The sequence below is a fragment of the Telopea speciosissima genome, chromosome 3 (assembly GCF_018873765.1).
Source record: "Telopea speciosissima isolate NSW1024214 ecotype Mountain lineage chromosome 3, Tspe_v1, whole genome shotgun sequence".
In the NCBI taxonomy this organism is placed as follows: Eukaryota; Viridiplantae; Streptophyta; class Magnoliopsida; order Proteales; family Proteaceae; genus Telopea; species Telopea speciosissima.
This window is the reverse complement of record NC_057918.1, coordinates 32,654,997-32,668,519: the sequence shown is the minus strand read 5'-3', so window position 1 is coordinate 32,668,519 and position 13,523 is coordinate 32,654,997. Positions and strand designations below refer to the sequence as shown.

Here is a 13,523-nt window from a genome sequence, read left to right as displayed (position 1 = left end):
CTTCTGCTTTACTTGAATTAAATAAATGGCATCGTCGTTTGGGCCATCCACCCTTGGGTGTTTTATCAGTTCTTTTTCCTAGTTTATTAAAAAGTTGTAATCCCAATAATTTTTCTTGTGATGCTTGCACCTTAGCAAAACAAACTCAGAATGTTTATCCTGTTTTAGATCATAGAAATGTGACTCCTTTTGGTTTAATACATTCTGATGTGTGGGGCCCCGCCCGATGTGTTTCTACTTCTGGATTTAGATGGTTTGTCACTTTTATTGACTGTTACAGTCGGACTACTTGGATTTATTGATGCACATTAAGAGTGAGGTTTTTACTTGTTTCACCTTATTTCATAAGTTGGTTCAAACTCAATTTCATGCCAAGGTGAAGATTTTACGAACTGACAACGGCAAGGAATACATGGATGGTGCCTTTCGCACCTATTTGGACAATCATGGTATTATTCATCAAACCTCTTGCATGGACACTCTTGCTCAGAATGGAGTTACCGAACGCAAGAACCGACATTTGTTGGAGGTGGCTTGCTCCCTAATGTTTACTATGACAGTTCCTTCACATTTCTGGGGGGATGCGATTCTTGCAGCAACTTATCTTATTAGTAGGCTTCCTTTCAGAGTCTTGGATGGTCGCTGCCCTTTGGAAGTTCTCATGGGTTCCTTCACATTTGTTGTCCCTCCAAAGGTTTTCGGTTGTGTGGTGTTTGCCAAAAATCACCATCCTCATGGAAAGTTCGACCCCAAAGGGTTTCGGTGTTTTTTTCTAGGATATTCAGCTACCCAAAAGGGGTATAAATACTATCATCCTCCCACTAGAAAATTGTTTGTTACCATGGATGTGGTTTTTAGGGAGTCTGAGGCCTACTTTGCACCATCGGAACCTCTCCAAGGGGAGATTCTAAGTGAAGAGGTACCTTTGATTGCTCGACTAGATGTAAATGTACCTACCATAGAGGATGTATCTGTTGAATTAGAGGATGGGATTACAAGTCGGGAACAAGAACAAGGACACAGTGAGCAGCAGCCTATTGTTCAGGGGGAGAAAGAATTGAAGACTTTCTCTCGTGGAACGACGAAATTCCCTCCTCGTGGAACTTGGCGCAAAGAGACTACCACCACTCAACCCACACAATCTGTACCTGCTCCAAGTCCCACTCCTAGTCATCACTCTGGTAAGCCTACTCCTGATCCTAGTCTTTATTTACCCATTGCTGTTCGAATACCAAAACGGAGTTGTACTCAACACCCAATTTCCAATTTTGTGTCATATAACTCTCTAACTCCTTCGTTCCATGCTTCTGTTTCTTCAATGTCCTCCGTTACTATCCCTAACACTTGGCAGGAAGCAATAGCCGAACAGAAGTGGAAAGAAGCATTGAATGAAGAAATGCATGCCCTGGGAAAAAATAAAACCTGGGATTTGGTAACTCTTCTATCAGGAAATAAACCAATAAACCAATAGGCTGCAAATGGGTCTTCGCTGTGAAGCACAAATTAGATGGGTTAGTCAAGAGATACAAGGCAAGATTGGTTGCGAAAGGGTTCACCCAAAAAATGGAATTGACTATCACGAGATCTTTGCTCCTGTGGCAAAGGTGAATACAGTGAGAGTCATTATTTCTTGTGCTGTGAATCAAGGTTGGGATCTCCAACAGCATGATGTCAAGAATGCCTTATTGCACAGAGAATTGGACGAAGATGTTTATATGGAGATACCACCTGGTTTTGCTACCCCAGAGACTCGAGGAAAGGTATGCAAGTTGAAGAAGGCCTTATATGGCCTAAAGCAATCACCAAGGGCCTGGTTTGGTCGTTTCCATAAAGCCATGATTTCTAATGGCTATAAGCAAAGCAATGCTGATCGCACCTTGTTTGTTAAAAGGGTGGGACAGCATGTCACAATTTTGATTGTCTATATGGATGACATAGTGATCACTGGTAGCGATGCACAAGAAATTCAGAAGTTGAAGAATTTGAAGTCAAAGATTTGGGAAGATTACGGTATTTCTTGGGAATCGAGGTTGTCTATTCAGCCAAGGGTATATCTCTTTCCCAGAGAAAATATACTCTGGACCTGTTGAGTGATACAGGAATGCTTGGTTGCAAACTAGCCGATACTCCTCTAGAGCCCAATACACACTTGAAAAGTAAGGAAGGTGACCCGGTAGACAAGGGTAGTTATCAGATATTAGCCGGCCGATTGATATATTTATCTCATACCCGACCAGACATAGCATTTGCAGTAAGTGTCGTGTGTCAGTTCATGCATGACCCTCACTGTTCTCATCTGGAGATAGCAACAAAATACTGAGGTACCTGAAGTCATCTCCTGGAAAAGGAATCTTATATTCACCTCATAGCCATCTTCAGATAGAGGCGTATCCTGATGCAGATTGGGCAGGCAGCCTTAATGATAGAAAATTAACATCTAGATATTGTACCTTTATTGGAGGTAATTTAACTATGTGGAGAAGCAAGAAACAAGCAGTGGTTGCTCAATCCAGTGCTGAAGCAGAGTTTAGAGCTATGGCACAAGGTATCTGTGAACTTCTCTGGCTCCAGGGACTTCTCCAAGATTTGGATATGAGTGTTGATCTTCCTATGCAACTCTACTATGACAGTAAGTCCGCAATCAGTATTGCCCATAATCCAGTCCAACATGACCGTATCAAATATGTTGAAATTGACCAGCATTTTATCAAGGAAAAATTGGAGCAAGGGGTAATTTGTATTCCATTTGTTCAGTCTAGTGAACAGTTGCCAGATATTCTTACTAAAGGATCTAGTAGTAAGTTGTTTTGTTATGTAATTAGCAACTTGGGCATGTTTGATATGTATGCACCAACTCGAGGGGGAGTGTTGTAATATGGGTTCAAGGGTAAAATTGTCATAAGGGTAATATTGTCCTTGAACCTATTCTAGATTGTTCCATCTCATATTATAAATAAAGAATGGTTGTAGTCACTCTGACTAAGCCAGTATTCACGGAATTCAACATAATTTAATACTAATAGAACAACTACACCGAAGAGTAACAGAAGAAATTTTGACAAAGCCACTAGGAGTAGACATTATGAAATAATTTCCCCAAAAAGAGAAGACGAAATAAATAAGAATTTTAGCAAAAAAAAATTAAATGATAAAATATCAGAAGAATTATTTAAATAAAAAATGCATAAAAAATAGCAGCAAAACAAGTATGACCATACAGTTTAAGACATACTTGCCCCTCATCTCCCCACTAATTTTAAAACCCATGTCATACTCTCCATGCTAATGCGCATATTGTTTCTTCTGCTTCTTCTCCGCTCAAAACTGTTTCGTTACCACCCTTAGCCTTCCCTCTAAATCATTTCTTCTTTTTCATCATTTTTTTATGGGGATATCAACCTGAAAACTATGCATATTGCATCCAGGGATTCCCAAGCGGTTAAGTCAGACGGGGAATGGGGCCGGCAAATGAATCTGTTTTGATGAATTATCATACAATCATCGGAGACAAATCACAATAGACTTTATGTAAAATGCGGGGATCAGAAATTGTTGAAGAAAGAACAAGATGTTTCTTTTGTCCCTCTTGCAAGCAAATCGAAAAATAAAGGAATCCCTCTTTTGTGCCTATCTTTGGGAAGGCAAAGAATGCTCCAAATTGATCCATCCTATCAGTTGGACTACCATCTGTCTCCCCAAATCCTAAGGTGGCCTAGGTATCCGTAGAATTAGTGATTACAACAAGGCTGGTATTCTTAAGCTCATCTAGAAAATCATAACCAATCATGGTTCTATATGGTTTCACTGGGTTCACTCTCATCTCCTTAAAAAGGATTCCCTGTGGACTGTCCCCTTTCCGGCGGACACTTCTTGGGTTTGGCGCAAAATCCTCCTCCTCCGGCCTCTTGCCCTTCGTGCCATCTCCCTCAAGATTATTGACGGCTCCTCCTTCTCTCTTTGGATGGACCCCTGGCACTCTTCTGGTGTCCTTTTTAATCTTCTTGGAGCCAGCTCTGTTTACTCTTATGGTATTCCCACGTTCTCCCCTCTCTCCTCCATTATTGTTGACGGCTTGTGGTCTCCCTCCTCCCCCTTTCCCCCATGTCTTTCTCAGGTATGGGCCTCCATTCCCCCTCTTCCCCCCCCCCTCCTCCCAATTGAACAAGACCATATGGAACCCCTCCCCCAATGGCCTCTTTAGCTCCAAATTGGCTTTGAACTTTGTTCGTCTCCAAGCTCCAAAGGTTCTCTGGCATAAGCTCATCTAGTTCAAAGGTCATATTCCCCGCCATAGTTTCAATGTTTGGCGCGCCCTGAACAAATGCCTTCCCACCCAAGCTTTTCTTCTGCATCATCACATCCATGTTTCCCTGCTTGTATCCTATGTTGGAACGGTCTTGAGGACGTTGACCACCTTTTCTTCTCTAGCCCTTTCACCTCCCCTATTTGGAAGAAAACCCTCCAATCCATTTGACCCCGCCCGAGAAGGCCTTTACCTTTTTCCTGTGAGTGGCTTTGGATGGATATGACTTTTTCTGGCAGTTCTATTCATGATTCAGCAGCTAAACTTGTGCTAGGGGCTGTCATTTCCAATATTTGGATGGAAAGATATCTTAGAAGATGGATCTCCAATTCCCAATCTTTTGATAAGATTTGGAAAGCCATCTTCTTTGATGTTAGCTCTAAGTTGCAAATTGTTCGTTCTGGCTCTCTTGTGGACTCTCCTAGAAATAGGCACATTACTTCTTTTTGGAGCTTAGATGTTTCTTTTATTCAGACTCCTAGCCCGCCCTTATAGGGCTTGTTAGGGCTTGGGTCTTTGTATAGCTTCCCCCCCCCCCCTCTCTCTTCTCCCTGTGTATTCTCCCCCCTTTTTTGCTTTCCCCTTTTTGGTCATGCATTTTTATTCACCAAAAAAAATTAAAATACAAAATAAAGGAATGGTAGATATATCCTAGATAATTACATACTTACAAAATACCGCTTCAATAATTCAATGAAAACCTTTGGTGTAATGAACTGCAAGCCCTACAAAAAGAAAGAAAGGGTTTGTTGCAGGAACCAATGGGGGTATCCCCATAGTGGTCCCCAATTGGACATTACTGTCATTTTAGGGGATTTCAAAAATTTTTGCATATAGAGAGGAGAGGAAGAAGAAAGGAAGGAGGGTCGTTGTTGCAGGGATTTGATTCAAGTTCGATCTATTTCAGAATTCCACATAGTTTTTCTCTAAAGAATTAGAACTATCTTGTCTCAGAATTTGAATCAAAAGCCCATTTCCTTTTGCAAAGGCAACAATGGATGCTCCAACGGCATCATTGTTGCAAGCTGTAGTCGTGGCCGCAGACCTCAAAGAGAGAGAGAGAGAGAGAGGATATACTTCTTAGTTCTTACAGTGGAGCTCTTTAACCCCCTTGCAACTCAACTGTTATCAGAGTTGGGGGAAAACACAGTTTGAAAGGCAATATGGCTCAAAGGGGGAGTCTTTGAACCTTTAGAAAATTAAAACTGATCCTGAGAGATGATATCAACCAGTCATTTCTTGCACAGTGCAACTTCAATCACAATAAACCAGTTACAAATTTTAAGTTTTTAATTAGACACCATTGAATTGGGAAGGAGAACACAATGAAGCAATGTTACCAATCAAGTGAAGTAAACTACCACAGAGAAAATTGAAACAATAAATTCATCATACCTCATCAAGAAGCTCATTCCGTCCCTCTCCTGCTTCAACAGCAGCTAATGCTTTTTCATGCCATCCATGTTGAAGAAGCCAAGATATATGATCTTCAGCATCCCTATAATCAGATATAGTTTCCAACCAAAAAAAAGAAAAATAATGAAAAATATATATTATCTCAACCAGGTTGAACAAATTCACATGCAATGAATTACCACTTTCCAAATCTAATCAAGCTAAAGAAATTATCGCAGGGAAGAAGAATTTCTAGAGAGAGGTACAGCAATGAGATGACCACAAAAGATTCAGTTGTTCTTCTTTGTTGTTTGTGGAATATCCATTTTCTTCTTTGTTTGACATTTTAAATCAGTTAAGTTCTCTAGGCGTTTCTATATAGGTATCCGAAATGTGGTAACCTAGCACTAACCATTGCATACAACACTGCAAATTGAGTATGAGATATAGATATTATCCATCAGCTCTTTTTTTTTTCATCAATTTTTGGCTTATGCCCCTCTATCTGCTTGATCTTTCGCCACACAAGAGGTCCATCATCGGTAATCCCTTGAAGTACAAACATTTTATGGGATAAGTGACGATTTGTTAATATAGAAATATAAGAGAACAATCTAATTATACAACAAGGAGAAGGGACACAATCATACAAACATCAGCCAAAGACTATAAAGGACTCAATACAAACTCCTAAAGAGGAAAAAATGAATGGCTTCCCAAAACATAATGTTAACAGTTTTAGACTGAGAGTAAGGTTTGGATGAATAATGATCATCCCAAGCTCTTTATTTATATCATTGAGAATAGAGAATAAAAGTACAAATAAGCAATGTGGGACTAAAGCCCACATAATAGAAACATAAAAACATAAGAAAAAAAGGGTCAAAAGTACCCCTACGGTTCCAACACTCCCTCTCAAGTTGGAGCAAATATGTCAATCATGCCCAACTTGACTAGATTAGGATGGAACAATTTTCCAGACAATCCCTTGGTGAAAATATCAGCAACCTGATCAATAGACTTCACAAAGGGAACACAAATCAATCCGTCTTCCAACTTTTCCTTGATAAAATGTCTGTCCACTTCAACATGCTCGGTGCAATCATGCTGTACTAGATTGTGAGCAATGTTGATTGCAGCTTTGTTGTCACAGTACAACATCATAGGGAGATGAATAGGATCACCAAGGTCTTGTAGCAATCCTTTCAGCCAAAGTAACTCTCAAATGCCCTGTGCCATAGCACGAAACTCTGCTTCAGCACTAGATCGAGCCACCACATTCTGCTTCTTGCTACGCCAAGTGACAAGATTGCCCCCTACGAAAGAACAATACCCAGAGATAGATTTCCGATCAGTAGAACCAGCCCAGTCAGCAACGGTATATCCCTCTATCCGTAGGTGACCATGAGGAGACAGAAGAATGCCTTTTCCAGGAGCTAACTTCTAGTAGTGAAGGATCCAAAGGACAGCCTCCATATGAGAAGAATAGGGGTCATGCATAAACTGACTCACAATACTCACAGCAACAGCAATGTTTGGACGTGTGTATGAGAGATAAATCAGCTTATCCACCAGTCTTTGGTACCGACCTTTATCAACAGGCTCACCCTCCTTTTCTTTGAGACGAACAGTAGATTCTATAGGAGTATCTGAAGGGTGACATCCTAACAAACCAGTTTCAGACAACAAGTCTAGGACATACTTCCTTCAGGAGAGAAAAATGCCTTTAGAGGATCTGGCAACCTCAATCCCTAGAAAGTACCGTAGCTTCCTAGATCTTTAATCTCAAACTCCTGCCCAAGAAACTTCTTCAACCGGTTGATCTCATCACCATCGTTGCCAGTAACCACAATGTCATCCACATAGACTATAAGAACAGTGATGGTTTTTCCAACCCTCTTTATAAAGAGAGTGTGATCAGCATTACTCTGTTTATAGCCCACAGAAAACATGGCCTTATGAAACCGACCAAACCAAGCTCTAGGTGACTGCTTCAGCCCGTAAAGTGCTCGCTTCAACTTGCACACTTTACCTTGATTACTATCACAAGAAAACCCTGGTGGAATATCCATGCACACCTCCTCACTAAGTTCTCCATTTAGGAAGGTATTCTTCACATCCAGCTGTTGTAAATCCCATCCAAGATTGACTGCACAAGATAGCGAAACCCGAACTGTATTCAACTTTGCAACAGGAGCAAAAGTCTCTTGGTAGTCAATCCCATATGTCTGAGTAAAGCCACTTGCAACCAGACGTGCCTTATACCGATCCACAGTGCCATCAACCTTCTGTTTGACCACAAACACCCATTTACATCCCACTGGTTTTTTCCCTGGAGGAAGATCTACAAGATCCCAAGTATTATTTTTTCTTAAGGCTTCCATTTCTTCCAACATAGCTGCATTCCACTTTCAATCTGCATAAGCTTCCTGCCAATTTTTAGAAATAGAAACAGAAGAAAGAGAAGACACAAATGCACGAAAGACGGAGAAAGAGAACTATAAGAAACAAAGCGAGAAATGGATGCAAGGTGCAAGTCCTAGTAACTTTACGAAGAGCAATAGGTAGTTCAGAAGGAGGAGTCTCACCAGGAGAAGGAGGACGAGGATCTGGATCTTGAGCCGGCAATTGGTTAGGTATGGGTGCCATAGTGGATTAATGCTGCCCTCTTTTGGAGCATCTCTTTTGGTAGGTGATAACATTCAAGTTGTCAATTCTCTTCTAAAATTCACTAATGGTCTTCTGGACTGGAGTCAACTCCCCCTGACTAGGAACATGACCATCATTATTTTCTACAAGCTCCCCCTGTAAAGGAATCCCTGTGGAAGAAGGGGCAGCAGCCAAAGTAGGCTCCAAAGTAGGAGGAGACTCAAGGGGAGGAAGCACAAACACATCTTCACTAGAACCAGAATTCTCCCCCTAAAGAAGTGGAGATGGATAATAGGAAAGACGTTCGTCAAAAACAACATCCATACTAACCAGAGTACTACGGGAAGGGGGATGGTAACCCTTATAACCTTTCTAGGTTGGAGAGTAACCCAAAAAAACACACCGCAACCCACGAGGGTCAAGTTTACCATGAGATTTCGTGTCTCTAGCATAGCACACATAACCAAACACCTTGGGAGGAACCACAAAAGTGGAATTCCCATGTAAAAGTTCATCCGGACTGCGAGAGTCAAGAACACGAGAAGGCAACCGATTAATGAGATAGGTTGCGGTGAGGATAGCATCCCCCCAATATTGGGAGGGGACATGGCGCGAAAACATTAACGCCCTGGTCACTTCCAACAAATATCGGTTCTTCCTTTCAGCCACACCATTCTGGGCTGGGGTATCAACACAACTAGTCTGGAGAATAATCCCATTATCAGCCAAATACTTCTGAAATTGGTGTTCCTTATACTCAATGCCATTATCACTTCTCAAAAGCCTGGAACTGAGTTTGGACCATTCTATGGAAATGCTGAAAACATGCAAAAACTTGACTCTTAGTGTGCATAAGATAAACCCATGTATGCCTAGAATGACAATCAATAAAAGAAACAAACCAATGATGACCAGAGAGGGAGGTTTACGACTAGGGCCTCAAACATCAGAATGCACCACCTGAAAAAGTGAACTCCTTTTATTTGAAACCGAATTCTAGAATGTGTCTGTTTGGCCAAAACAAAAGCCTCACAAAAAAAATCAGTCTTATAGCATGATTTGACCAAAGTAGGAAATAAAGATGTTAATATTCCTAATGGTGGGTGACCTAATCTAGAGTGCCACTAGTAAATTTCAGAAGAGACTAAGGAGTTCTGATGGGGAGATGGTAACGATGGTGAATTGAGATGACCATCAAGCAGGTAAAAGCCACCATGCCCTTTACCCAATCCAATAGTCTTCCCAAAGGCCAGATCCTGAAACACACAATGGGAAGGAAAAAAAGTCACTTTACAGTTAAGATAACGAGTAAGACTACTAATAGAAAGAAGGTTAGTAGTAAAATTAGAAATATACAAAACTGAAGACAAAGCAAGGGAGGAAGTGCAGTTGATGATTCCTTTTCCAGATATGGAGGAAAGGGAACCATCAGCTACTTTGACCTTGTCTTTCCCAGAAGTGGGAGAATACCGATGGAACAGGCTAGAGGAACCAGTCATGTGATCCGTAGCCTCAGAATCTATGATCCAAGGATGAGAAGCTACAGAAGCACAATGACCACCAAATGGAATACCTGACCGGGCAAAGTGTGAACCTGAAGGAGCAGAAGAGGTGGCAGGAGCTGATATAGTAGAGGCAGCAACAGCGGAAGACCTTAGTAGTCGTAGGAAAGTCTGTAGATCATCCTGGGATAGGCCAGTGTCAGTAGCCAGGGCTGTAGGAACAGATTCAGAGTGGTTTATATCACGGAGAATAGAGAATAAAAGTACAAATAAGCAATGTGGGACTAAAGCCCACATAATAGAAACATAAGAACATAAGAAAAAAAGGGTCAAAAGTACCCCTACGGTTCTAACACATAATCTAGGCCAGACCATCTGCCATCTCATTTGTGCTTCTTGAGTTCGCTGAAAGCGAAATTGTAATTGAAAGGATAAGGCTCTAATAGCTCTAATTAATTAAGAGTGGTGCCACAACCCTTCACTCTGAACTTGTATCCATCAAATGACATTGACCAAGAGACCCTCAATAATGGCTTGACGAATCCCATTCCTCAGCAGCAGCAGCTCAATCCCAGTTTCAAGTGCCAACAAATATGGCCTAGTGAAATCTCCTTCCCCTATCCATTTTAGAGCCGTATGCAATGCGCAAAAAATGCCTATACGGTTGTTCAATTCTATCTTTTTCCTTCTTGGTATTCTTTATCTCTTCCCTTCGCCCCATGATGTGAGATAGAAAAACTCCTGAATGTACCCCCCACACACTACCACAAGAGTAGTGTACAGCATAGTTGTCAAGGCACAGCCTACGCATCCAGGTGAATTTTTTGGGGTCTAGGCGGTTGTCACCTTAGTGGTATCGAATGCCTTGGCCCGTATTTATGCCAAATATCATTTAATAAATGATATTTGGCATAATATCTTAAGATAGTATTCATAAATTCCACAAGGATAAAAAGTCAACCCCCCCTGTTCATGAACAAAAACTAGAGTTTAGGCGGTAAGTGAAATTTTCAACTTTCTAATGTTGGGGTTTTTCTCAAATCTAAAAATTCCATAAATCTTAATATGGTAAAACATTGCTAAAACAAGAAGAGCAATAAAAAAATCATTTGTTTTGATATCTAAAAAAAATTCATTCAGAGCGATTTTGACAGCATTCGTACACACCAAAATTAAGGTTTGATCGGAACATAATTTGGTCAATATAAATCAGATTTAAGCAACCTTGGATTTGTTGGAAAGCTGGTTTTGTGCTCTATCTAATACAAAAAGTTTCATGTAAAAATAAAATCATATTACCAGTCAAATTCTTAAAGAACAAAAACATTTCTCTAAATCGAGAGCAGTTTAATTACATAAAGATAATATTATATTTTCTAAGACCAGTATAAACTATAAACCAAATGTGAGACTAGGTACACCATGAAATGTCCAATTCCAAGAACAATATAAACCAATTGTATGTTTTAATTGTTTCAAACTTCCAATAGTTTGCTTCTTCAGTTCTGCTGTCTTCTAGTTCTATTTTGATTTTTGATGACTTGACGTGGCTTAATGTTGATTTTTTATGATATAAGGTATATATTATAACCATGGTTTAAAGTATCAGTCTGTATTGTATCGTATCAGCCGATATGTATCGGTATCAGGTGGAAACGATACGATACTGACCGATACGTCTCTTTTTTAAAATATAGTGTATCGTATTGTATCAGCCAATACAGGCCGATATGATGCAATACAATCGATACAATCAATATGATCAATACAAGGGGTTTAATGGCCTTTAATAGGTATTGATTTATATCGAGATGTATCAGCCGATACGGCTCGATACATCTCGATACACTCGATACAAACCCATTAAAACCTGTTTTCACACATAAAGTCGACACAACAAGCATTTTGGCAGAAAAATGACCCTACACCCAGTTTTGAAACTCTGAAATCTTGCTTCTAAACTCGATTTTTCACTTAACCATCAAGGAGTAGAAAAACATCATCCAAATTGAAGGAGATTTCATAGGAAAATGTATGTTTTTTGAAAAAACTTGATCATGTTGTTCAAATCATGCTTTCTAGTTCTATTTTTTGCTATAAATCCGGGGATTTAGATAAAACTAAGCTAGTGGATGCATCAAAATTGAACATTTGCAAGGATTTGTACTCAAACCCATGATTTTTTCAAAGTAAAATGAAAATTCTGAAGACCCTTTCAGTTATGAGTTTGAACCACCCCGACACATCATGGCTATAGAGTGACTTTACATGTAAGAAACCTCACCTTTTATAACGATTTCAATTTAACGCACTTGGTCTGGTTATACATTATTCTCCATTTTAGTGTTTATGCATGATACATGTTATATATTGCTTATTTATATTGTTTTTTGTTCCAAAAGTGTATTTTCATGTGTATCTTGCCCATTTCTATGCGTATCTGTAGTGTTCGATACGTATTTCCGATACGATATGATACGATACATCTCTTAAAATCACCCGGCCGATATGATACCCGATACCAACATTTGAAACCTTGGTTGTAACATACTAAATAATGTTAGAAAAGAGGGGAAATAAAAAAACAACACTTGGGCGCCTTGTCACCTAAGAGCTAAGGCATCCCTCCACCGCTTTGGTTTGCTTTGCCGCCTTGACAACTATGATGTACAATACATGAGTTCATTTCTTTGTCAATCTGTTGGTGCCCAAGAACAATAGAAAATGGGAAAAATGGGAAATCCATAAAAATATTTGAAAAAATAAAAAAAGAGAGTCACAAAATTAGTCCTAGGACTCAAGGACTCAATCACATTATGTTGTCATAAACAGCATAACAACTGCCAATATGGGGTCCGTCAACATGCACACCAAATTAATGTTTTATGGTGAAGGAAACTGGTAATATTCGGGCCCAAAAAAAAAAGGGTGAAGGAAATAAACAGCATAACAACTGCCAATATGGGGTCCGTCAACATGCACACCAAATTAATGTTTTATGGTGAAGGAAACTGGTAATATTCGGGCCCAAAAAAAAAAAAAAAAAAAAAAAAGGGTGAAGGAAACTGGTCGGGTATTTCAACAAACATTTGGAGTGTATATGATCTATCAACCCAGCAAAGGAGAGAAATAACTGGAGAGAAACTAAGGATTTTGACAAAACTAGGGGCCTAGATTTTATAAGATAAGCTATGGGAATGTAGACAAGGAATTAATTTGGAGTGGGAAAGGCAAAGTTTAATGTGAAAAATTCTGCAGAATAAAAAATCCAGCAAGAAAAAATTGAGCATATTAGAGATAGAAGGAAGCAAAGAAATAAGGTAAATGTGGCTGGTGAGATAAGAGGGTTCTAGTATTTTAAGAAAACTGAAAATAATGAGAAAAAAAACTAATATTACAACAAAAAATATTTAAAAAAATTAGCCAAAAGGGCTGAAAAAAAAGCAACACAACCGTGCATGAGAGACATAAGTCACCCCAAAGTTCAGAGTCAATAACAAAATAAGACCAAAACAAAAACTGGACTCATTTCATAAAATTATATATTTCCCTATAAACAAAGATTCTCTATTTACCCAAACCCCAGGCTAGTGAAACTTCAAGGAGTTTGCTGATCTAGTCCTCCAAGATTCTCCTTGGTTACACAAGTTTTGCCCTCGCACCAGCCTCCAAGG

General features: G+C 39.7%; 1 protein-coding gene across 1 annotated transcript in view; it reads right to left on the bottom strand.

The window, feature by feature from the left end:
* Positions 1-13,523, bottom strand: part of LOC122655707 (vacuolar protein sorting-associated protein 41 homolog) — a 57,729-nt gene that overhangs the window by 16,791 nt on the left and 27,415 nt on the right. Inside the window, 1 exon segment of the mRNA XM_043849995.1 lies at positions 5,699-5,801. Within this exon segment, the coding sequence (XP_043705930.1) occupies positions 5,699-5,801 (103 nt within the window).